Source organism: Phymastichus coffea, unplaced genomic scaffold, assembly GCF_024137745.1.
Source record: "Phymastichus coffea isolate CEN01 unplaced genomic scaffold, Cenicafe_Pcof_1.1 PCOF00038, whole genome shotgun sequence".
NCBI lineage: Eukaryota > Metazoa > Arthropoda > Insecta > Hymenoptera > Eulophidae > Phymastichus > Phymastichus coffea.
The window spans coordinates 359,648-386,631 of NW_026706849.1; the positions used below are offsets into that span (position 1 = coordinate 359,648).

Consider the following 26,984-nt stretch of genomic DNA (forward strand, 5'->3'; position numbering starts at 1 on the left):
AAACTTATCAAGAAAGATCAAGTCTTGCAGTCGGCATAAAGTACACTTTAATCGATGAACGTTTGTGATGTAATTACCAAAAAGGTGCTAACGCGTTTTGCCATAGATGAAGCGTACGCATGCACATCAGCATTGTCTTAGAAAGTTATAAGATCTCACGTACGCTTGTAGCATCGATAATGATGATTTAAAATGGAATGAGTTTCGATCCTTTTATGCAAGCAGCGGTGATCACGTAACATGTCGAAGAAAAATATTTTATAGACAATTTTATTGTTAGTAATAGCCAACAAAAATAATATTACAAAATTATCGTATATGGACAATCATCCATTAGGTATGTTTTTATTCTGAGTTTTATCAAGTTATATGTTGCATTATCATTTCTGCATAAATAGAAAATGTTTGTATACTAACAAACTTTACGATACAATGAAGAATCAATCTCTAAATTATCAGCGCAATCTCACCATTATACATTACGAATTTTATGACGATTCGCTTCAATTTTGTAATCTCTTTTTTAACTAATTAGCAATAGTTCTCTCAATACTCGATAGCACAATAAAGAAGCAGCTATCTGATTTCATATGAAGAAAATCGAGTTTGGAAACGATGCACGTAAAGAGAGAGAGAGAGAGAGAGAGAGAGAGAAAGAGAGAGAGAGAGAGAGAGAGAGAGAGAGAGAGAGAGAGAGAGAGAGAGAGAGAGAAAATTGCAACAATTATTTTACTGTCGGCAAATAAATCATCGCTTCAAAATGCCCAATTATGACATCGAATTGCATGGAATGTTTCAATTCGTTGGATCACGCGCTGAATAAGTAGGGAAATGAAACAAAAAATGAAACGGTGTGTAATGAAAAAGTAATGAGATTCGATAAAGACGGAGAACTTGATAGAATCCAATCAATGTGTTCACGCTCGGGGAAATAAGATCAAAGCAGCTTGTGGGTGGTGAGCAACGGTCCGGGAAAAATCGAGCAGTCGTCCGCGTATACGCGCGTGAGGACTAGCGATGTTACTACAGCAGGTATTTCGTCGTAGTGCGAGAAAGAGGGAGAAAAGTCGGCGAAGGAGAGGCTTTCTCTCGTGCGCGCTCGCAGCTGTGGACAGTGGAGTACGTCCTCACCGCGGAAAAGAGAGAGAGAGAGAGAGAGAGAGAAAGGGTCTTGTTGGAGGGGGGCCCTATATAGAGCCTCGTTCGCCACTAGAATCGACTCAAACAGTCAGACACCGGATCTTACGACTCGTGTATACGAGTAACACACTTACACGTATCTATTTTTTGCTGTCCCGAGAGTCTGCGTCACGAAATATTTCTATTAACTAATTTGCGAGAAGACGTCCACTCGACAAATTTATATTTTATTTTTTTAATTTTTATTAGCTTTTTTCTTTAATTTGTTGTTGCGCGTAAACTCGTCGACCCGCATCTGGTAGGCAAGTGATCGGGGTGCTTTGAGAGAGATGGGTCGGTGGTGCGAAGTGCTACAGTGAAGGTCAAGAAAAAGAGACAGATAGACACACATCCACAGACACAGTGAAGAGGAGCGACGTCAGGGTATATTTCACCTCCGAGGATTGGTGTGAGAGCCGTATCTATTCCTCATCATGGTGAGTCCAGAGCTTACAGCTTTTTTCAGTCTCTCTTTCTCTCTCATTCTTTCGCTTTTATGGAATGTATACCAGAATTTCTCTTCCTCGCGCCCTATACGCCTAGCTCTCGCGGGAAGTCGTGTAGAGCTTCAAACCAATTTTTCTTCAACAAATAGACATAGTTATAGAGGCGAAGCTGTGCACAACTATTTTCAACGATTAGATTAATCGACTGGAAAATGTTGAACAAGATGTTTTCTGACTTTTCTGTGATTGATATTTTATTAGCACTGTTTCTTCACTTCAGATTCATTACCTTCTAACGGCATTCACTTGTCTCACATCTATATAAATATTGCATTTACTTTAGTTCTTGCTCATTTGCGTATTTCTATCAATTTCTTACTTAAGCGCACAATATTTTTTTCAATTGTCATATTTTCCATAAAAATAATTAATTTTTTCATCAGAAATAGTTCTACAGTTGAGATAATATTAGCAAACAGTGTAATATGAATGGTATTATGAGAAACATGTATTATTATAAAGTATATATGTAAATAATACGTAGGATGTTTTGATGACAACATGTAAATAATTTTGAATGCTAATTTTATACTACTTATCTGATAATAATATCAATAATTATCAAAGTTAATAAAATAATTTCTAATAACTATTTATGGAAAGTATTATTCGCTAAAGGATAGAATCAAATATAATTTATCATGTAAGCTTGAGTACTCCATCATTCTATAGGTACTCCAGCACGGAATTGATTCTCAGAATCTATGTAAAGTCTTCATTATTATTTTCTTACCATAACCATTAATCTTAAATTGATCAATAAACCATATAATTTTTGTAAAATATCGTTTTATTTTATATTACGTGGATGCTTAATCATAATTTGTTATCGTGGGAGTTTCGAGCTGCGTCTAAATTTACGGTATCATGTAAAGACTCTAATACTTTTTTACATTAATTGTAATGATTTATTCAATAACGTACTGCGGTAACCAATTAAGCCACATTCATGTTTATGTGATTCAGTTTACTAGATATCGTTTAATCGTTTCCTGCAGTGTAAACTAATTATGTAATCAATATTTGCGTTAGATTCATTTCGAAATTTATTAGCATGTCAAAAACGTATAATCAAATTGAATTTTTATTCGTAGGAAGTAACGAAATTATTTTATTTTTTTTTTAATAAAATGATTGCTCAAACAAATAAAACATTTACTTTAGACAGTAAAAAAGTATTAATTATACGTGCGAACGTTTAGCTTTGCTTAAATAATCAGTCATTAAATAATTTTTCAGTTTTACCTACTTAATTAATACTTCAAATGTGTTAATTATATTACTGTAATCATACCTCAATACGTTTAACAACTATCAAAATGTGAAATACAAAATGAAGATTACACGGGAAAATTATTTGTGAGACTCATTTAATTGTGACTCGCCTCTAGCGATCACTCAATATTTTCTAAATTTCGTTAGAATGTCATCGAATATAACAGAATTAAAATGCGACGAAAGTCAAAAATGAAAAGCACGTAGGAAAATTTTAAACAAGAAATACTTTTTGCCAAATTTGCTCATCTGTGTATTATTATAGATATTGCGGAGTTTTGAAATTGTAAGGCGCTATTTTGCCCGCAGTTTCATTATATGCTCGAACTCGATTCTGTCAAGCTTAGCTTTGTATTAGCAACGCTTAATCAAAGTTTATAATTTTTGTAAATTTTTGTCTTTTTAATTAGTTTTTTTACTAATAAGATTGATTAATAAGTAAACATTAAAGTAGTTGAAAAGTTTCATGCAGAATTTTTCTGCATCTACAAAATAAATAAAGTTGCACTGATGTTAGAATGGATTGCGTAGTAGTAAAAAACTGATATTTAAGGTTTAGTTTATTTTGTTGTTCGTTTGAACCTAACATTCATCGATTTTATTTAATCCTTCTATTTTCATGCAAAATTACCTAGACTAATCCAGTAGACTACCAACACGTGTATTCAGTATTACTTATACTTCTTTACTTATTGTTCTTTTGTTTTCAAAATTTTTTAAATAAATTCAAATAGCTGTTCTTTTTGAACGCTCTAATCGTATTTTTTTTCTCTTTATCTATTAATAAATTTTGTTTAAATCAAAGTATCTTACAATTAACGTAGTATAAAAAATAGTTCATAAAATCAGAAATGAATTTATGGAAATTGATTAAAGCTTCACTTTTTAAATGATTAATTGCTTTGAAAATATAAGATTTATTAGACACAAAAAGTATGCATTGATTGTTAACTTTGAAAAAATGTAGTAAGGTACGTAAAATGAATACAGTTGCGGTAGTAACGTAAAGAATATAGTATAAGGCCGTTATTGCAAGTGCAATAGTTACAAAAATAGTTCACGAGTATATAGGTCGCTTAAAAAAACGTTATAAATAATCTAACCTGCGCAAAAATGAATCTTGTGATGAGAAATGAATTGAGAACGGAAAAAAAGCGGAGGAAGCCACAGAATGAAAGTGTGAAAAAATATCAAACACAATAGGTGTAATAAGTTGAGGCGGAAGCATTAACAGAATCCGAGGAACACGAGATACGATTGCCATTGAAAAGATTAAGCTAGCGTGTAGCTGTTAACATATCAAGCGAGTGCGCAATTAGGCTCTAAATAAAAAACAGGTAGAAAAAGCACAAATCAGCGGCCGGAGCGCTCCGCCTGCAAATTATCTGGTCGTCGAGTCTTTGTACAGCCGCAGCGAGGTAAGAGACGTGCTGCAGTCGGCGAGAGACAACGCGACCGTATACTCGTATACACACATACGACCAGCAGAAGCTCGCTCGGATAAGAAAATTCGCCGTGCACACGCGTACAGCCACATTCCCGAGACGGTGCTAAGCTATCTACTTCGCTAGAGGCGCAAAATGGGGGTCAGTGTGTGAGCAGCTTCGCTGTTTGTGCGTATATATATATACATCCCGAGACAACGCGAGTTCGCCGCCCTGCGAGATTTCCTCCAGGCATTTTTCTTTTTTTTTTCGTCACATATCTTATATGTTTACTTCGCTGTACAACAGCACCGAGCTCCTCTCAAGGCTAACTTGTGTCAATTTTTACCGTCTGTCTTTTGCTGCCGCGAGGTCGCTGTGCCGCTTCTTCTTCTTCCTTACTTAAATTTCCTTTGTAGTCTCGTGCAACAGAATGAGTTGTTTTGTCAAGAGCACTTTCTTACAGCGGTTTAACTTTCGCTGACGGAGCGCCGCCGCCGCACCGACGCCTCCGAATCGCCCGATCTTCGAAGATCGGTGATGACACTCTTAAGTATTCTTTTTCTGTGAATTTTCTAATTGTCTAATTAGAGAAAATACGGATGTAAGAGCGGCATACATTTTTAACTCTCTTCGAAGCTGCTCGTCGTTAAGAAAACTGTTAATACCTGCCGTCTTTGAATTTTTTCCTTAATTTTCTGTGCGCAGGGAAATTTCTGTAACGCAATTCACCATTGGCAACCATAGTGATTTATTCGATAATTGGTGCGAGCAGGCGGCGAATATTCCTAATTTATTTCTCATTTTGCTGCGGTAATTTGCGTTGTAGCTCTCCAATATGACAAAGCACATAAATTACATATATGTCATAAAAGTAATCGTAAAGTTTACTTTCGCAGAGATTATCTACATCCATGTTTCACGTTACTTTCGATCAACACTACAAAAATAACGTAGAACATATTTCAAGTATTTTACTTCGTCGAAACTATTGATTGGTAAAGTTTATATTTGCGAGCACAAGCAGTTTGGATTAATGATAACTATTTCAGCAAAGTTGTAATTAATTGATGAAATGGTTTTCAATTACACTATTGAAGAACAGAAAAATGAATGACTTAATAACAGAGTTATTCCGCAAATTTATAGCATTGTAAGGATGTCGCCAAGAATTGTTCTTGTTACGTGGGAAAATACTTGATAAATTCTTTTGGGTTGTAAGAAATTCCGTTGAAAATAGCTGAGTTAACATCCTCAAACTTTCATCGCAAAAAATATTGTGAAATAGTAAATTACCGTTATTTTTTCACTATTGTATGTGGGAAGAACTCACTGTTTGTGTAAAAAAATAAAATTCTTTTTCTAATTAAAATATTAAACGTCCTAATCTTAATAACAGCTACCGCCTTTCCCACAGGAATTTTAATTTTGAACAAAAGGTGATTCGTTTTGATCATAACTACTTTCTTTTCTTTGTTTTTTCTTTCATTTTCTTTTTTAAGAATAAAAGTGAAATTTTAATCACCACAAAGCGTAAACGCCAAGTAGTTGGACGTAGCGCGCGGCGACGGTCAGTCGCGCGATTAAAAATTCAAAGTTCGTGTCGTAGCAGCGTTGATTCGAGCGTCAAGCGTGCAAATGCGAAAGCGATGCTATATACCTACGTTAATTACCGGAAGATCTTAAAGTTTCCTTTGCGCGAATTTTCAATTTTCCCACGGAAAGCATAACACGCGACCTGCTGATCTGGATATAGATGCAACGCCGGAACCACAAAGTTTCGATTACGTAAATATAAGTTTTTAGGGATCTACACCAAATAGCTCTATTGAAAAAGTAGTATTATTCATAGTGCTCGCCCACCGTAACACGGCGCCGAACGAATTTCTATTCGTTCGGCGCCGTGCTTTAACGCGTCGCTGCTCATGCGAGCTATTAACCATTCAGGCTCCCATTGCCTGCTTTACGTACAGCATTTATTTTCGGCAGTCGTATACAGTTTTGCTTGGAGCACTTTTGTCGCAATATTTGCGTTCGTGACATTATCGGTACGAGGCGATTTTGAATTACGAACCGCATAGGCCGTTTAACTCTCAAAAATTGAGATGTTCTTGTGAGCTGTGATAAATGTGTTTGTTAACGTCCAGCTCTCGGAAATAAACTATGCTCCTCTTCACACGCAGTTAATCCTAAATGATGGCTAAATTATGCCTACAATTTAGCTAACAAATTTACCGTGAGCGGAAAAAACTTAATGCGTGCGTATGTCTCCACACAAGTTCAAGCGTATGCGAAGAAAACATATTCAGCGTATGTCATTCAGGAAGGAAAAATTGTAATAAGAACACTTATGTTTTCACTTTCTCGGCGCAAATAAACGGCAGCCGATTTTTCTTTCTTCCCCGCAGCCTGAAGCTGCATATCATGAAATCATCATATAAAATGAGCCTCTCTTCCTCTCTACCTGTGGAGTGCACGTGAAAATAGCTGCTATTATCTGCCGAGCCGACAATGGCTCTTGCGAGTCGGTTTAATGGCTGTACGCACCTATAAACGCCGCGGGAAAAAAGAGAGAGAAAAGAATCGCTTCTCTTGACCCTGTAAGAGCGTATACTTCAATCAGCGTGCTCTCTCTCGACTGCACGCCCTGTAATTCCGTTTCTCTTTCTCCTTTTTAGTGAACTAGATCGAAAATGCCGTCGGAAAAAGTGAAACTCCAAAAAAGTGTAACGCTGACGAGTACATTTGCCAGACAGATATGTTATAAAGACGTCGTCGGGCACTTGGCTGTAAAGATACAGCGGCTACAAAAAACAGAAAGAAGAAGAAAGAAGAAGAAAGACTGCCAGCCTATCGGCTAGAAGTAAAAGAAAAAACTCATGGAGCAACGTAACAATGACAGTCTTTACACTTCCTTTTAGGTTTTTACCACGTGTCTATTCTTTATACGACAGATTTGCGCTTGCGGAACTTGTCGGCTCATGACTTTGATGCGCGAATGTGCGAGAAAACTCAGCTGTCATTAATTAGCTGCACTCGTATTCCGAATTACAATTGCGTTCATACACCGGAATGTTTTTAATGACTTTTTTTTTGAACGATCACTTTTTGATTAATTATACTTTCTACGCGTCAAAACAAACGATACTCTGCTCCGGTTTATGTATCAGCTAACTCGTGTTCTTCAATGCTACTCGTATGTACTTCAGGGGTAATCAAATATTTTATCCGATGCATGTCTCGATCTCGCTAGCTCGTCAACGTGGTTTCTAATACTATTAAACTGGCGCGCAGTTCTATGTATAGCTGGATAATTAACATAATCTTGAGCGCTTAACTGGGTCTATTAATTTAGGAACAGAAATGCAAATTGACAGATAACCGTCGCATCCGTGACAAGGGGATATCACGCGGACAGCTGGCCTTTCTTGTGTCCGTACTCGAGCAAGCTAAGAAGAGAGAAAAAACTGTCCATTGTAATGGTGGTATTTGCGAGCTCGTAACTGCAACTAATTACAAGGGACGAAGCCATCCGCCCCGTCGGTTATTACGAAATGCTTTGGAGAGCTTGGTTAAATTGGAGCGCAGACAGAAAACTTATTTGCGCGCGCATGCACTTCCTCTGAGATAGCGACGCGTGTGAGTTTAGGGGCAGGCGCACGCGCGAAGCTTACGCAAGCCGTCGCTTCCTCCTGCTGTTTTTAGTCTTAAACTCGCACGTATAATTGCGCGCTGAAAGCGGTGGATCGTCGTTTGCTTGCGAGCGTGAAATGCACACGAGAGATAACGAGCGGACCGAGCACGAGATCATTTGTCGCGCTCGCGAAGTGCCGAGTGCGCGCCGCTACACTATAACGAGCGATTTGATTGAAAGTTCGTCACGCTGCGCGAATGGGCTTACGGGATTAACTGGAACTTTTGTTATCGCGCGTAATACTGCACCTCGCTGCCTACCGCATTGTGGATTAACCACGCAACTGCGAGATCGAGAGCCGTACCGCGTTATATGCATGCAGTGTATAGAAAACAATAACTTGTCCAAGAGAACTATTCCAAGAGGCTTTGGCATTCAAGCTTCCGCAATCGGCGCAACTGTGAAAATGAGGCAGTTGACAAGTCAGACGAGCGTCGTATCAAGTGTCACGTTGTGAAGTTGCACAAAAGTCAGCAGATTTCTCGGTAGAGGGACTATAATGGTAGCGGCAAGAACCAGCATCATCAACCCGATTTCGCAAATACGCATTACAGCGACAAGACGCGAGCGTTTAGGGCAACCAAAAACGGGCCCGGTTGTCCATCCACCGGGTGGCCGCGCCGCACACTTGCGACGCCGACCGCCTCGTCCGACGCTTTCGCAATCGAAAGTTGTTATCGTCGTATTTTCGCAAATGAAGCTTCTCGCCTTTTGGAAGACGCCGGCGACGGACCGGTTCCCTCGCGTCCAGTGTGCATGCGCACGCGCCAAAAGGGAGGAAAAAAAGCGAAAGCGAAACGAAGAAAGTGCAGCGGCTGGTTACGTATCACGACGAGTCCTCACTGCCGGCATTCTTTTACCGAATATTTATTCGAAGACTTGCGCGCGCGATACGTTTCGCCAAAGAGATATTTCAAGATGCGGCGTTGCACTTTCATTTCGGTATGTAGGTGACGCTCCAGAGCGATTCATATACGCCATCGCTGACCAACTCCGCGTTATTTTAAAACCTCAAGCGTCTCTCAAGCGGATATGCAGCTCTCTCGATCGAAATTGCACCTCGCTAAATATTAACTCGCTCGTAAATTTTCGTTTGCTTGCAATGAAAGCACGTTTACGATGACATCGTGCCCTGAGAAACTTCCTTTCAATCATCTCTTGCTCGTGTCGTTTTGAACTTTCATTACAAGATTTTCATAAGCGTTAAAATTGATTACTCGAGTCTCTATGACTTGTTTCTATCATGTGTAGTCTTTTGACATTGAAGCATGCACTAATGTCGATATTCATCACCAATCGTATCACTATAATAAACCCTGTAGTTGTACGTTACTTTAGAATATTTATGCGAGTATCACACGCACAAAAATTATAAAAAATATGTAGTGCATGCGAAGATTTACACTCGAAAATCTACAGAGCGAGGTTCATTTTCCTACGGTTTCCGGTAAATTCCTTGTGTTAAAATATATACTAATGCTGATTAAATTGAAAAGAGTAACACCGTTTTCAAGATTTTCACGAAAAAAACTTGGATTTTCCGAGGGAAGCTTTTAAAAATATGTAAAATAAATAATAACAGCAGGCTCTAAAAGACTAATGACGTGTCCAAATACGTAGCAAAATCCAAAATGGCAACTTATGCGAATATAGGTGCCGGCAGACATACGCACAGGTTATAGTGAAATCGCACAATTAGTGACGCATTCATTAGCAAGTGAGCTTTTAAAATGAAAATCGTGGCGGGGATGTAGAAAAAGAGAATGACAAGGCATTGCCGATTTACCAGGGAGGAGAAAAGAAACTCAGCAGTGGCTCTTGACGGTCATTAGAGTATTTTCGAATTTTCGAATCGATTGAAAGTGCATCACGCATACTTACTTGCTTGCTTGCTTACTTGCACCTTCGTGTATGTATATACAAAAGCAGCATGACGAGCATGTCATGCGTCGTGCATAAGTGGAGCGTGAAAATCTCGAAGGTTGAGAGTGTAGCTCCGCCCGCCTATACAGTAGCGTAGGGTTTTCCCTCCTCATTCTCTCTCTCTCTCTCTCTCTCTCTCTCTCTCTCCTCCATCTCTATCCTCATCCATCTCTCTCTCTCTCCATCGCTTTGTAATTTAGCTGTTGGTTTACTCGTGTAATAAGATGTTTATAGGCAAAGGACGATGAGCCGTTGGATCTCGGATATTGAATCTAAGCGCGTGTGGTTAGTCATTAATCGGAGCGTTAAAACTGTGAAATTATACTTATAAGCATTCAGGAAAGTAGCGCCATCATGCAACATGCTATTTCGCTTTAGCACAACTGTTAATCATAAACTTGGATGCACGTCCCGGTATTTTTTACTTTTTACCTTTATGTTACTGTCAGAGTCTTTTCTCAAAGCAAGATTTTTACGTGGAACAGTCTCGTCACACTATAAATAGAATGGTCCCGAAGTCATCTGAGTTTCAATTACTGCCACCGCGCAGGTTGCTAGGCTTTAAAAGTAGAATCGTGCATCTTAACAATACTCATTCTTGATAATCTACGATAGAATACAAAGCCGCAAGGTGCTATTAATATACATTCAAATGTCGGTTATAAACAATGCCTATATCATGCCATTTTTACTTGCTGCACTTTTACGATGAAAAATACATTTCCTCTCGGTGTCTCCGTATAAATCATTCGGCATTTCTCTGTGCCACGACCGCGCCTCGTCCGCGTACGCGAAGCAGCAAAGATGCCGGCTGCTGGCTCGTCCGTGTGAGGCGCGAGAGAAAGGTGTGCTGACGTCCTTTTGCTTTGACTCCTTCCTTCTACTCTTTTTTCTTCCTACACGGCAGTACTTCAGTACAATGCGTAGCCTATATGTACAAAGACCGTCTCGATCGATATAATTACACGCCGGAATCGGCCCATTCCACTCATTATATTTAAGCTATATCTGTCTATCCTCATGTGTATGTTTATATGTTAGGAGAGAAAGTTATTTGGTTTGACCGAGTCTCGGGGGCCGTCACGGATACCTCGAATTTTTCGCCCGTTATTCATCTCTATATGAGAGCTTTCCTCGACCAAAATTATGCCGATTTCGCCGTCAGACTTATTACAAAAGCTGCGGCACACCAATTTTTCAAATATTTTTCCTATACACTAACCGCGGGGATGCAGCTGATTGAGAGAAATTTAATAAACTTAATTGTTTCGCAGATTGTTTTCGCCTTATATTCAATTATGGCCGTAGTATAGTATCGACATTACTAATAATTGCTCCTGCGCTATTAATTATTAGAAAGGATATTATTAGAGAAAATCTTGACCGATGCATTCTGCAATCTTCAGGAAACATTGATTCGATCGACTCTCGATTTCCATTGGGAAAAATTTCACACCAGATTGACTTTGCTGATTTGCATAAAATAAAACAAATACACGTGGATTTCACTTTAGTTTGCCTTTTTTAAGTAATCACTCGATAATGATTTCGCGCTTCATTTATGAAGCTATTTTTTTTGGACTTTCCCCCGAGTTTGTCATTACGTGAAAAAAGCATCCCACTCGCGATCGCTAATGAAATCCACATCGGAGCCAAAAGAGCGGTGGAAAAAACACAAAGGATTCCAGTTTTTTTAGTAGAATGAGCTGAAAAACCTGAGCGATCTATTTTAAGTGCGCGCCACTGGAAAGAATGTTGTTCCTACTGGGTGGTTGAAAGAAAGAGTAATCGAGAAAACAATAAAGCATGGAGTGCAATCTACAATGCTGATCACGCAGTATTCTTTTTGTTTAGTGAGCTGCTCGCGATGATTTTCATATTTTATTAATGTACGCTGGCTCTCGAAGATAAGCTTGCAACCAAGCTAAAGAATTCAAGGCGGATATTACTGAATAGTTGAATGGATCCACTTGAATCCCTGCTCATTTTGAATTCCATTCAAAACAGATACGATAGAATGTTATTAATCATAAGATATTTTTCTCCATGCCTAATCGGATTGAATGTTAATTAAGTCCAGAGAAATCGAAACATAAAACATCCATATGCGATAATGTGGATTCTAGCAGAGACGTGATGATTGATCGGCAAGGTTAAGTATTTTTTTGTTTAGTTTCTTTTTGTTTCATTGAGCTTTCACATATATCATAGGTATTGAGAAGCGCTGTGCAAAACTTGTTTTTAGAAAATAAATGAGCATGATAATAGGAGTAGGAAACAGAGATTTAAAATACACATTAGTTAGCGTCGCTTGAAAAAGAATTGGCAGCTTTCTTTTGCCGCCCACAAAAGTATGTGAAACGTCTCGCCACTTCCTTGTTCCGCATTGACATGTTGATTTATATTTATGAGACGCTTCCGACTGCTCGCTGTGTCATTTATCGAAAAATCGACACGCTTTGCGGCAAATTTTTTCGAAACTTTCTACTTGTAGCCGATTGCATTGACGAGAAGAGGAAAAAGCACAAACATTTGGAAGGCAAAACCTCGTTCAAACTTGATGATGCAACAGTTCGATGATCGCTCGATTACGGAGAGTAGTCGCTCTTTTTAGCTCTGAGGTTTTCCTTTGCGGAATGAGTATCTTCGACGTAGTTTTTTCTGTTCTATCGGGGCTGCACCGCGGTCGATTAGCGCTGACGACTGGCCAGCAAGTGGGCATTATATCACTGGTGACCGCGCGCAAGTGTGCGCCGCAGGAACGGCGAGGAAATTGAAAATACATTACAGCTGGTTGTCGTGAAAGAGTTGGAAAAACTCGTCTACGCGGTGCGTGTAATATTACAGACAGTAGCGGCGGGGTTAGTGTCCGGAAATGGCAAGTATCGGGTGGAGCGTGTCAACCGCGGCTGGAAAATTATGGCTGTCGCGCGACGAGTCGCGTTCACAGATGACGAGCCAATAATTGCTTAACACTAGAAACGCAAAGATGACTTGCTAGCTTGTGCAGCAGAACTCTTACGTTTATAAGTTCCGGCTGACGTGGGACTTTTTGCGTCATGTTAATGTTCGGCCTTAAAATACGTATTTATTCTAGTAAACGCTTACTCGTTCTGTGACATTAATGTCTAGTACACCATTCTTAATTTGCTCGCGTGGAAACAACTCTGCAACTGATAATAGCATTGAAATGGATATCAGCGAAGCGTTGTTATTTATAGTGAAAAATCAGCTCATAGGATGCGAGATCTAGCGTCAAAACGTCAAAATGTGCACCTTACTTCGATCAAACAGATCAAAGAATGTGTGCTAAGCAAGTTTCTTCCCGCCTACTCGCGAACATATTTAATAAATATTGAGTAGGAAAGCAGCGTTCGTTTGCAGCTTTCCTTTTTGCGAATCGTGGAATGCTTATAATTCTCTTTTTTCAATTTCTTACTCACTCGATATATTTAATGTTCTCCTTGAACGCAATATTTAGTTGGTCAACACTTTCTAAATAAATTTCCGATCGTTTATAAATGCATATGAAACTGTTTTATCTGTCTACCGAGTTGCTAAACTAAAACGTCTGCGAGGCAATTGCATGTCGGTTAACGAAAATGGACGTTCAAAGGAAATGTAATTATTTTTAGGCCTCAGTACGCGTGTCTTTGCTTCTGCGTGACACGTTTATTTCCGAGATTATTGGCCCTGATGGTTAGCTTGCTCCGCGTAAAAGTGAAAGCGAACACGTCGCTATATTCAGATGAACTTGATTGGCAATGAATATTAAAAAAAAAATAGTGTGCCATGCGATAAAATCAGCAAGCGTTATCTTCGTGGCAATTCAAAGTGGCTAAAGCATAGAACCCGGATAGGACAAAGATGGAAGATTGTAGAGTCGTAAATGTCGTCGAGCAGTGAAGCTGAGACAACGGCAGTAAACAGACAGCAATAAAAGCAACAACGTCTCGATGACGCTTCCTCATATCCCGTCGAATTCTTTAGGATTACGAGAGCAGAATAAAAGAAACCGAGAGAAGGCGTCACTTTCCTCGCGAGCACGCACGTACACGTGGAGAAAACTTCCGGCTAGAGATAGTGAGAGAGAGAGAGAGAGAGAGAATGCAGGCAGAGAGCGATCAGCTCCAATTAGAAGCATTACCGTATGATTCGCACGCTTACGGCTCACAGTTCGTTAGAGACCAGTCGCAGTCTAGATCCTCCGACGGCCATTGCCATAACGAGAGAGTACTAATGCTACTACCTCTCGAAGACGCCAATCTAACGTGATATGGTATTCCATATTTTATAGATAATTGTCTATGAGAACCTAAGTGATATTGTTTTGTTTCGCCTTGAAGTGTGTGTATATATATATAGCGGGGCTATGTGGTATTTACGGACGTCCGTTGATTGGATATATATAATGTATTATATATTATGGGAAATTGATCGCGCGCGCTAGAAATCAAGAGAGCCTACTATATGCAGCCACGATGTAGCAACCTGCTAGCGGTCTACTTACCTCTACGCGCCTATCTGTGTCAGTTTTTCATGCACAATCCTTACTTTTTTCTCTTTTTTTTCTTGCATTTTTTTTCGCCTGCGGCCGTATAAATAATCAGTTGTTGTCGTCGTTGTTGTGGCAAACTTTTCGAACATAATCCCCTTTCCCGCATTGCAATCGCCGTCATTACTTTGGCCACTGAAAGACAACGATTGTACCTTTCAGTGCGGCCCGTACTCTCAAAAATAATAGACCAATGGTAATTTGGGCCAAAATAATTGGCTGCTCAAATGACCAATAAAGCGTTTGACAATTTTAAAGTGTAGTAGCATTTCGCAGAAAAAACTTTTGAGCTGTGCGAAATAGTCGACGGAAACACCTGTAATCTAATTTGCAAAAATTCCTCATTCTCACATTTTCATTCAAATAAAAGCGTATTTTTATAAAATTTCTGTTACCAGTAGGAGCGAGCCATAAAGTTTTCTTCGTAAAGAGAGATATCTTTCCCAGGGGAAAACCTATAGTTACGGTGAGAAGGAGGAGAGAACAGCTGTCACTGTCACCATAATGTTACGGCCACAATCATTTTAATCCTCGCACTTGTTTTGACGTTTTCAGATAAGCCGTGTATACGACCATAAACATCAATTTCAGCTCAAGTAATTGTTCTCGGTTTCTAGTTGAAAGCTTTACACTTGCCACTTTGTTACTTCTCTATTACTCTCGCGCAAAACATTTACTTTTTTCTATAAAGGAATCTAATTTTTTCTTTATTAAATACTTACATTTGAAATATAATCCATCATTTTTTTTTCATTTATGCAAGAGAAAGTACACTGCTCTCAGATTGATTCTTTCACAATGCTTCGACCTATCATTGAGCTATCAGCACTTAACAAATCACCTATAACGCTCATGGAAAGAGTACTCTACCGTTTCGTAGATGCGCATATTCATTATGTTTCAAGGATAACTTACACTCGAACGTACGACGTGATTGGATGAAATTTAAAAGTAACGATATAATCATAGAGTGGTAAAACGTGGCGCTTTTGAGGACTGATGATTGTCTATTAATCAATCACAGTTAAATTAAATAGAGAAGGTGTAACGGAAACTATACTTTGTAGAGAATAATTTGTGACTTTAGGAGAAATTTATTAAACTTTTATTATATTAGATTACCTTTTGCAAATCAATTTTTCGAGACTTTAAATAAACTTGGCTTTTGTTTGAAAATATTGATTATCGCAAAATGTCAAAATGTAAATTGGAAAATCCACAAGGCGCTAAACTTCAAGGTAATATGTCTAATCAAAGCGAAGAGAGTTTTCACGGTATAAGCTCATTAAATACTAGAAGACCGCTGAATTACGTTTTGCCGCATGTTTCGCCGATTAACTAACCGCGCTCACCACAATTTGAAACATCTTTTTTTCTGCAGAAGCACCGCGTCCTTCGTCTCACGGTACTCGTTCAAAATCATTTTCTAGCCGCGCGAAATACCAGTATTACAGCGAGCCAGTGAACGCGAGGACAACTTACGCTACGTAGTGTGGCAGCACTCCTCCTCATTTTTCCCCCATTGCGTTCTTCGACCACGTTTTCGCTTGAAAAATAAAATACTCTCAGTGCTCCATTCCTAGGACGATGTACAAGCTCGTTCATTATCGTACATTGTTGCGTAATTTTAATGGCATTTGATTCAGCGTTTTGAAATGCTTTTCTTCGTAGATAATACGTGCTTTCATTCACTGTAGCACTTGACCATTTACGTAAATTTCATTTACGTAAATTTAACACCCAGTTATCACGAGAAGCGTGTACTTTTTTCATAGAGAATGGGCATTCATCCAGCAATGGTTGTCGTCTTGTTGAATATTGAATAGCAATGTTATCCAACTACAATCAATATCAATTAGTGATGCCGAGTTCAAATGGAAGAATTTCCCGATAAATGTACGGTTAAATTAAAAAAGATGTACGGCTAAATTAAAAAAGTAGAAAAAGAGAGAAAGGATAATTGGTAAATAATTTGTCTAATTAAATTAAAGCTCATTAATTTACCGTTTCAGATCGTGCGAGAGGCACTAATATGGATCACGTTCATTGGAATCCTATGCACAGCCCGATGCGATCAAACCGAAAGGGATAGGTGGTCGCGTCAAATAACTAATAGCGAGTGGATTCCACTGACGAATCCGCGGAACAGTCAAATACAGCAGCAGCAGCAGCAGCAAAGCGCGCCCGCAGCAGCTTCGGCCGTCGACAGTAGCCCTCAAGCGGCTGGTCAAGTGCCGGCGGTTGCTCTTCCACCGGCACTTCAACAGCAGTATCAAGACCAGCTCTTGCAGCTTCAAAAGACACAGGAGAGCATTCAACGCCTACTGCAGCTGCAACAGCAGCTCAAAGCTCAGCAGCAAATTTTGCAGGTTATTTTTCAGCCTTAATAATCGATAGTTTTCCCCTTACTCTAGTTTTCACTTGCCTTTGCTTCAGCCGGCATTCTAAGTCTTATCGCTTATCCGAATGACAATAGCTCAACTAGGTTTTCTTTCAATTTGGCAGTCCCAAGCCTATCAGCCAAATGCCTTCGGCAGTTCGGAGGAAGAAAAACAGGCTCTCCATCAGACTACCATCGTGAACTTGCAAACGTTGCCGCAGCTAGCACCCGAAGTTCTTGTGCCTCCAGTGCCATCCGGAGAAGCTCTGCCACCTGTGTTCCAGCCACAAGATTTTCTTGCCACCGATGCTGATCTGAAACGTACTCGAGGCGGACATCACGGTTCTCAACGAGATTATCGCCCGGAATCGATAACGAGGCCCACCAGTCGACCGCGCGACGATTCAAAGGATTACCGAATCCAGCAGAAGACACGTTTCGAGAGCACTCACAAGCATAAAGAAGAGCCTTCCCACGTAAACTTCGTGACCCCGCCTACGAGTTCGGCAGTCGACGAAGAGGTACTACTCCACACATACTTACATTCCTTTTCCATACTAACTGCAGTAATTTTATTGCCATCTCTTTTTTTGCAAGCTCGTTTCAAAATCGTCTCTCAACAAATCATTTTCTTTTGTCCGTTAATCTAGATTCAATTAGTTTATGTGCCCGCTGAAACATTGGCACAGCGCGGTAAACTGCAGAGAGCGCAGAATCGCAAGCTCCCTAGCAAATATCATCAGCATCACTCTGAAAGTTCATCTACTCCATTAACACCTCACGATGCTTATGCCCGTGAAATTTTGCAACAGTTGCAGCGCCAACACGATGAGAAAAATCAATTTTTAACAGTTGAGCGAGAAAAAGAAATAGCGAGATTGCATGCGGAGCAACTTGAGCTGGAAAAACAGGCACGATTGCACCAGGAGACCGTGAGAAAAGAACAAGAATTAATGAGACAACGCGAGGCCGAAAAGAAGAGAAAAGAATTGGAAAAAATTGAGGAAGCATCACGACAGAGAGAATTGCAGAGAATACGAGACATTAGAGAAAGAGAGCGCAAAGAAGAACGTAGATTATCCGAACTCAAAATTAAGCAAGAAGAGGAAAGGAGAAGAGAACTCGAGAGATTTTCAAATTATCAAAAAGATCAAGTGAACGAAGAAGTTGCTAACCAACAGTTAGCTGGCGTTCAATCTCAAAATTACGAGATCGAGCAGCCTCATGCTCAAGCATTCGTACACAATTCTCCATTCCATCAACATTTGACGGAAGTAACTAGCAAGAATGTAAAAAATACCAAACCACGCAACAAACCGCGAAACAAGTTGAATCAATATCAAGACGATCAGCAGGATTATCGCCAGCCTACGGAAACGCAAACATTACCTCCACCAAATCAACCGCCGCTTTCTGTTTTCATGGGAGATTCCTTCTCTGACCATAATCGTATTAGACTAACCGACGTATTAAAGACCCTAAAGAGTGCAAGAACGATTGCAGTATTGGATAATTTTGGACCGGAAACTCCGCGAGTGTTCGTAGGTCCTAGACACTTGGAGCCTCCACCAGGTTATGCCAAATTCGAATTGCCTTATTTGTCGTCGATCGAGAACAATCGCGTGGAGAGAAAAGTTGACAAATTGCCCTTCTTTGTGGCGCCTCTGAGCTTTGAACCACCGCCGGGTTACTCGAAAATTCCTTTCCCTGCTCCACACATCGGCTCGGTAGTAATCAACACTTTGGAAAACGTCGAGGTCAAGTCGCACGTCAATCAAAGTCCGAATCTGAATCCGTTGATCGAGCCAAACGCTTACCAAGTCGTAAGTAACTCGCCATCCCCAACCTACGACGTGAGTACGACAGCCTCGTACGCTCCTGAGCCCATTACACCCAGGTATGAGGTGTCATCGTCGTTGCCCCCTAGTCAGTCAACTACCAAATGGAGATTCCAAGAATTCTACGAGAATAAGCCTTCGACGGAGAAATTACAAACAGTGACGGCTACAACCTATCAGGATGAGAGAACATCAACCAGTAAACTTGAGAGACCAACTAAAACTCGAAATTATTACAGTCAAAATGAAGTGTCAACCACACCAAACTATTACAGCCCAAAGACAATATCGGCATTCTCTTACGAATCAATTCCGCAATCTACTCCAGTTTACAACCAAGAACACAACGCTGATACTCATTTTGTCAATCAGAATGCCAACCATCACCGACCTCATTTTCCCGATCCAGTACCAGCGATTCAAAGGTATCCAGTCGATCCAACCGGGCACACGGTGACTAATACTTACTTTCTGAACCAATCACCAAATTATGAGGAGCAAACTCAATACAATCTGCCAGCTGAACTTCCAGCTATTTCACCACAATTGCCAGGCTTAGTTAATGCACTTGTAGAAAAGACTGAACTATCCAGTTCCATTCAAACGCCAACAACTCCACCGACAACAACGACCACTACAACTACCACGACAGAAACTCCAACGACTACCTACAGACCGCGCACTCGACTCAGGTAACGGTTAAAAACAAAGAACGTGACTGATTATGTTAAATTTTATGTGAGCTAAAAACAAATCAACTATGAAAATTTAAATTTTGTAATCGATGAAAATTATAGGGGTAGAGTGACTTCGAGTCGAGCAACGACGCTGTCGCCACCGACTAGAACAACTGCCGATAGAACTAGGCGACCAATCAATAGATCCAGATCGAAGTATACGACGACAACCGAGGATTACCATGATTCATCGTACGATCCTACGAAGAGAACTCCTGTGACCAGTTCGAGATACGACGACAATGATATGCGCTCGTTAAGAAGACCCACAGTTCGTAATCACAACTACAAGCCCAGAGAGGAAGAAACCAAAGAGTCTATCCAAAGTCAGGTATGTCTATTTAAATGAAAATTCGTAACTCTAAAGTCAATGAGCTTTCCTCACTGGATCATTTGCGTTTTGACTAGAAAATGCACTTTAAAATGTAAAGAGATGTCAGGGAACCGAGAGGAGAGTTTGCATTAGCTTAAAAGGCAATTCGGTTAGGAGGAAAGCGACAGTTATTTAGCCGAAATAGTTTATCCTCATAAGGCATCTTACATACTAAGAGAAAGCGGGCGCTGCCGGTTGGGGGTGGTGTGCTCACGTACTTTTGCAGGTTGTCGATTCAAACGAGCCGAGCGAGCAAGGTCAGCAAGAGCATAGTACGGCCTATGAGAACGTATCACAAATCGATGCGGCCAGTTCTACTGCTTCCGCGGCCGCCGCAGCGGCGCCCCTCAATAACCAGCGCATCTCCGACTCCTTACTGCCACTTGCCGGACTCGAGTACTCGCGCAAAACCAACCTCGCCTCCAGCGATGAAGCACCCATTAATGGATTCGACTATAGAACACACGAGATCTCACCCTCGCCATTGCACAACAAAGACTTCGGCGGATATCACAGACCCGGTAAAACCGAGAGTGTAGTCTTCCAGCCTATCGCTGGCACCGACGGCCCCAATGTGCAGAGATCTCATTTGCAAGATTTCTCACCCGTCTATCATCCAGTGCCAATCCAAGGCAACTTTGGCAAAGCCGACACTCCCAGGCCTGTATATAATAACGACGAGGAGCAACCGGTTTTCTTGCCGATACCTCAAGATAAGCCGGACGATTACGCCTACGTTACCGTCGCTAATTTGTTTTCTGAGGTAAAGTGAATAAGATTAGCTTTCTTTCTATTCCATAATAAGCTCAATTAAATTTTACTGATTTCATCGCACTTGAATACATTATTATAAGTGCGTAAGAATAACTTGTCACGAACCGTGTGTAGTTCGATATTTACTATAGCCTTGAAAGCGTAAATATGTTTGAATGTGTACGTATAGCAATGAGAAAATCAGGCAAAATAAAGCCTCATTTCCTTGATCAAATCAGTACATAGCAGTGCATCAATTACTTTTCTTAATTATATTTTTGCTAGAATTCGATATTAGTTAATTTTATAACCAGTCAACGTAAAGGATATATCGAAGAGGGTATTGAAATTAGCAAATTAAATCAGAACTCATCAATGAATGAATGAATATAAACTACGTGCAGTTGGAAAGTTTTCCAGTTTAATCAAATAGATCTTAATGAATTTGCATAGGCATATGAGCTAAATATTGATGGAATCATTTCTTCTAGGGGCAAAACATTTCTAAGAAACTTGCAACTATCGCGTGTTAAAACCAACAGAGAATGTCAAGGCACTATTTTGGGATCATCTATCTTTATGAAACTTAGAAATTGAAGTTTCCTTGAAGTTTCTAGTAGTTCGTTAAATATCTTTCATATATCGACCTGATCCTATTTCAAACATCTCCACGGCAACGACTATTAATTTTTTTACTACACCTTTTCATTCTATAGTTTATTAACTACAATATCAAATCTATAGGTACCCACAACGACAACAATACCAACAACAACAAGTACAACAACAACGACAGAAGCTCCAGTGATAATCCGTCAACGAGTGCGCGGACGTCTTAGTGGTCGACCGAGTCAACAGGCCGACTCGGCCATCCAGACACGACCACGTGGCTCACACGACGAATATGTGCGATTTAGTGCGGTGAATCAGGATGCAAGTAACAAGCCAACAACGTCAAGACCACGATCGAGGCAAAGGACGCGCACGCAACATCAGCAGAATTCTCCGATACAGACTAACGGAGGTGAGTACGTGAGGTTCCAAGCAGCGGCACGTCGACCAACTACCACCACTGCATCGCCACCGACCACAAAGCCAACCGAAGAACGACCCAGTGCCGACGAGGAGGACAGCTATGGTTTCATTAGGACGCCTAATTACAATGTTGTACAGCAGACTGAAACGACGCACTATCAAGTAGGTTTTTTCTGTAATTATACTCGGACATGCTAATGAGCTTAACACTGTTGTGCTGCATTGTGCAGAAAATTTTTATAAAAAAAATGTAACAAAAGTTTTTGTCAGTAATTAGAACTTTCTAATAATGTCTTTAGAAGCTTTTTAATATCGAAGTCAGTTTTAAAAACAGCGAAAAAATTATTTCAGAACGTCGAGACAATCGAACCACCATCGACAACCGAAACCAGTCAGTCGCAAGCTCAACTTTTGAAAAGCCGTCAAAAGTTGTATTCTGCAACTCGACGTCCATCAAGTTCTCGTATAACGACGACACCACATAGCGACGACGTATATACCGTTCGCTCAAGAGTTCGTGGTAGTCAGTCCGACGAGGCCAAGCCAATCAAAGCACGTACCAGATCACGTCGTCCTGGCTCTAGAAGACGCACCACCACTACTACTGAGAGTTCAGTCGATGCCAATAATGAGCTTCCCATTGATGAAAATTATCCAAGACAAGAAAATGCCAGAGGCGGACGACCGGACATTATGGACGAGAACGTGAGTAGTTTATAATTATTATCGTTTAGCATATCCGGAACTGTACACATATTTTAACAAATTTTTACATGACTTAAAACTATACACAAAAGTTCAAGTCGAATAATAATATTAGGTTGGTTTGCATAATTACGAAAGTAACGTGAATTTTAGTTAAAACTGCATTAAAAAAAATTAAAATTAAATTAAAGTAGAATATTTTCAAAAGAACTTGTTGAACTTACTTGTTAGAGTTATATATTTATATAGGCTACTTGCATTTATTATACACTGCGGAAAAGTTGTGGTTAATTAATGGAGTTTGAATGAAATTGAAATGCACTAAACAATTCGTGTTTGAAAATTCATGCATGACGTAATTCATAACAATGTAAAAAATTAACGTAATATATTCTGATCACGCGCGCATTACGTTAACATACTTCGTTGAGAATCGATTGTCCTGCATTTTTTCCACTGCGGTTGATGCGTGCTTGCTCTCTCGGACTTGCTATATATGTACACGCTCCCTATTGCCGCCCTTTTCCTATCTTATTTCCTTTCCTTTTCCTCTATCCCCGGCCTTTCTATTTTCGATTTCCTTCTTCGTAACACTGGCTTTGCTATTTGGTTCTCCTCTGTTCCAGTTTGCGTTGATACCAATTAGACGTTGACACGGTTATCTTGAACTATCACTTTAGTAACATCGATAGAATTGATTTAAAATTTAAAACATGTTAAAGATTTTTGTTTTGCTTCGTTTCGCAACCTGTCCTTGTTGTGAAAATATTTGAAATGAGTGATTTTCGTTGATGCGTTTTGAAAGTTGAAAAGCAGTCAATAAAAATGCATACTTAAAATAATTTAAATCTAAACCTGATGTTATAATTTTTTTATGTAACACGCTTCAATAAATTCACAATTTGCTTTTTCCCAGCTCAAAGTATTACCGACAGTTCAAATAAAACTCGAATAACTATGCTGTATAAATCCCTCAGACGATATTGTAATAATAAATACGACATTTTACGAAAATCGTTGCAGTATCCACAAGAATTTGTGCTGAACTATGGAGCATCACAGTCTTACCATCGAGATGAATACGAGCCATCCCAAGTAGCTAACGATGCGCCACGACGCCAGCAGCATTCGTCATCGCGCCGACCTTCCGGCGACATTTATGGCGCCGAAAGTCAATGGTCTACCAAGCTGTCAGGCAATTCTTTCCAGCCGAGCAGCTACACGCCAAACCAAGCAAACGACAATTCAGACAAGTCTGTGGAGGCCGAGGCTGGTGACAAGGCCGGTGATTTGCCGGAAATCATCACCGCAGGACCCGATGTACCTTCCATTACTGTCCTCGTCAGTTCCGACAGTGATAATAACGAGGACACCAGTACCGAGCAACAGCAACCCAGCTCCAGCGAGGAGTCCGCTGGCAAAATGATGCAAACGATGATTGACTTTGGCAAGAAAATGAACGCCGACGAGGAGGCAGATAATGTGACAACCACACCTGCCGCACCTACTCATAGTTCGACTGAGAATTTACCCACTCAGGAGTTTAATAAACCTAGTAGCGCTACTTTTAAGAAGGTATACACACACATATACACACGTACATGCATACATACTTGTACTTTTTTTCGATGTTTTTTCTATTAATTAGCTAACTTACACATCAATTTAATTTCAGAAAGTTATGCTTTCTAAAAATAATTTTTGCAAGAGTTTGTTTTCGTGATGATAGAAGTACTTCTGCAAAAGTAGGTCGTTAATACATAAAATAAACATCATCCTGTTAACTTAAAAACTTTTTACTATCGAATTTACTCAAATTGTACGCGAGCAATGGATTTCTCTTTCGGACGAAATGAAATTTATTCAGTAAACTTTCGTATATGAGTAAAGCGATAATGATTATTCATTTTTTTTTCAGGCTGGGTTGAGAAGAAGGCGAGTGAGAGTACGCGTAAGGCCAGCTGGTACCAGTTCAGAAGATTTTGTCACTGCCGAGTCTCAAAGTTACGACTCATCATTGAACAATCTACCACGAGAGCCACCCAAATTCCGTAACTTTTACTTGACCACGGTACCGACAACAAGTGCATCGGCCACCACCGCAACCACGACTACGACTATGGAAACGCCGCAGACAGAAAAATCCGCTTTCGAGGCTTTCCTTGACAAAATGCTCGGTGACAACAAGGACAGGTTAACCACCTCTGAACCCGAAGTCATCACCACTACTATTGATCCCGATGACTCATGGATGATTATGCCAACTATTACTCCATCTGACGTGATTCACGACGAAACGCCGATTATAAAGGAAATTCGCGAAGAGTCAACAACGACTGTAAGACAGACGGAAGAGGATAATACCGAAGTTCCGACCACACCTTCATGGACAACCACGATAGAAGCCCAGAAGTCGACGAGCGGCAACACGATGATGGCGACAATGACAACTACGCCGAAATTCGAAGAGATCAAAAGCAATAGTGGCGAGAACGTTATCCAGTCGCTGAACCAAGAAAACTCGCTGAGGTATTTCGTGACAAAGAGTCCAGCATTCAACGAGTATTTGCGCAGCCAAGAACAGGCAAAAGCCGTCGAAGGCAACGCCGAATATCCAAAGAATCACAGAAGCAAGTGGAGCGAGGTACGCTATCCTAGTGACAAGTCTCTTTTCGGTAAATGGGTTCCCAAGAACCAAACTGAAGAGAAACAACAACAGCAACAACAGCAGCAGCAGACTGAAGAAAACGATTCCAGTGTAACCGATTACGTGAAGGCTATCTTTGAAAGCATCAAGAGTGCCGACGAAGAACATCACCAGAAAGCCAAACTCACCGAGCAACATAGTCCTAGTACCACTAATAGCAGGCAGGACAAAGAACTTTTCAAAGCCGAAAGCACCTCTTTCATTCCCACCGAAGTAAAAACTTCCGTGTCGTCGTCTAGCAGAGTAGTCTTCCAACCGCTCGCCAGTAATGATAACCTGACTACAAGCACGACTGAGTCTGCTACCTTCGGACCGTTCGTGCCGTCCATGATGTCCGATAAGCAGATTGGCCCTGTGAAGAAGAGCTCTTTCGAGACGAATCTTGGCAAGATTCTCAGGACGTCCACGACGACCAAAGTTTCCCATATGACCGAGATCTGTTACCGCGGTCGTTGCGTTATGTCTAAGCCCAAAAAGGACGGAGTCTCGAGATGAGCCTCCGAGATTTTTGCCGAAGTAAAAGTACAGCTGCCAGTCACTTACGTAACGAATGAATTATTTGAGGATTAATGTCACGCTCAAACTCTGCTTTTTTAGCAGATATCGAACGAATTCGCATTTCACACGCCCACATGAGCACTGTTACTATTTATTTAATTTGAAATTCGATCAATTTATCGTACGCGCATGTCCACAACGATCATTACATGGAAATCGAAACTACGTTGTATAAGCTACGACCTAATTTGTGGCAGCCGAGTGTGCCAAAAAAAGCATTCATTGGAAATACACAAAGGCAAGCAAGAGAAAGAAGTGCAGTATGAGTAGGATACGGATAGTACCTACATGAGTTGCGTACTTCTCGTTTGAGTACGCCTATGTTCAATCGTTATTTATTCCGCTCGACAAAACGTTGGTCCTCCGACCCACGGTAATAGATCGCCTAGAGAGAAAGTACATGTCTCTCAGTGAAAATACCGTACGCCACAGGACCCCTAGTAGAGCTTTAAAGGGCATCAACTGTCTCCGTTGCGATTGAAATGGATTGGGAAAAGCTATTACTGAGGAATTAACGCAATTTTAGTCTCCTTCAATTATACTTGTATAGTCCTTATTAAAGTCTAAGATACTTTCTACTGATTAATTATTAAGCGTATTATTTTATTCATTACTTATGTAATTCGTAACTTTATCTTTTTACTCTCGAGGTTTTTCTTACTAATTCTTTAATTTTTTCCATTTTACTCCATTTACTGCTATCTTAGTGGAATTTTGTATAATAGCTTGTAAGCCAACGGTGTTGAATGCATTTTCTTTAAAAGGAGCTTCATAGACATCCAGACGTAGAAGATCTGTCTTTCATTGTACGAAGCGAAAGCTCAGTAAGCTTCTGTTTCCAAAATAAAAATATGGTCATACGAGTTTTTGTATTTAATAAACGCATGCTCACACGAGCAATCTGTAAGTATATACTTACCGAGAACATTTATTTTTTAAGGTTCTAGATGTTAAGTGTATTTAATTATTATTATAATTACTCTTCGCTCATTTTTAAGTTATATGATGTATTTTAAGTTATATTAAGCGTGATAATAAAGGTGAGCGACAATTATTTTAATATATGAATGTAAAAGTATTGAACTTTTTTATCTTTCCTCGACCGAGTGGTATTGAAACTGATGCTTGCAACTTCACTATGAAAAACTTTTGATTAAAAAAAAGTGATTTATGCCAAATTCGTTACATAATAGCGAATAACTTGATTTTTCCAGTCTTTGCTTTGTCAACATATCAAAATATAATTCTAATAGAGTCGCTTGACTACTTGTAATAATAATTTGTTTTTAACTTTTCTTTGAAAAAGGTTCAGTTCGTTCAAACAATTTTTCCATCTTTTGAT

At 40.0% G+C, this 26,984-nt stretch overlaps 1 protein-coding gene across 1 annotated transcript; it reads left to right on the forward strand.

Annotated features, from left to right (window-relative positions):
• The first annotated feature begins 1,526 nt into the window (after positions 1 to 1,526).
• Positions 1,527 to 26,573, forward strand: LOC131663725 (mucin-2). Its single transcript, XM_058934300.1, has 11 exons — positions 1,527 to 1,616; positions 16,569 to 16,925; positions 17,062 to 17,457; positions 17,587 to 19,466; positions 19,572 to 19,842; positions 20,111 to 20,626; positions 21,382 to 21,834; positions 22,024 to 22,377; positions 23,401 to 23,952; positions 24,296 to 24,658; positions 24,689 to 26,573. The coding sequence occupies exons 1-11, from the start codon at positions 1,614 to 1,616 to the stop codon at positions 25,577 to 25,579; spliced, it is 6,036 nt and encodes a 2,011-aa protein (XP_058790283.1). The 5' UTR covers positions 1,527 to 1,613; the 3' UTR covers positions 25,580 to 26,573.
• The last annotated feature ends 411 nt before the right edge of the window (positions 26,574 to 26,984 follow it).

Bases quoted from the DNA above. Each gene is read 5' to 3' on its own strand.
- LOC131663725 (XM_058934300.1), top strand. The intron at 19,467-19,571 runs GTAACGGTTAAA...TGAAAATTATAG, and splicing joins AGACCGCGCACTCGACTCAG to GGGTAGAGTGACTTCGAGTC. The intron at 22,378-23,400 runs GTGAGTAGTTTA...AAATCGTTGCAG, and splicing joins CGGACATTATGGACGAGAAC to TATCCACAAGAATTTGTGCT.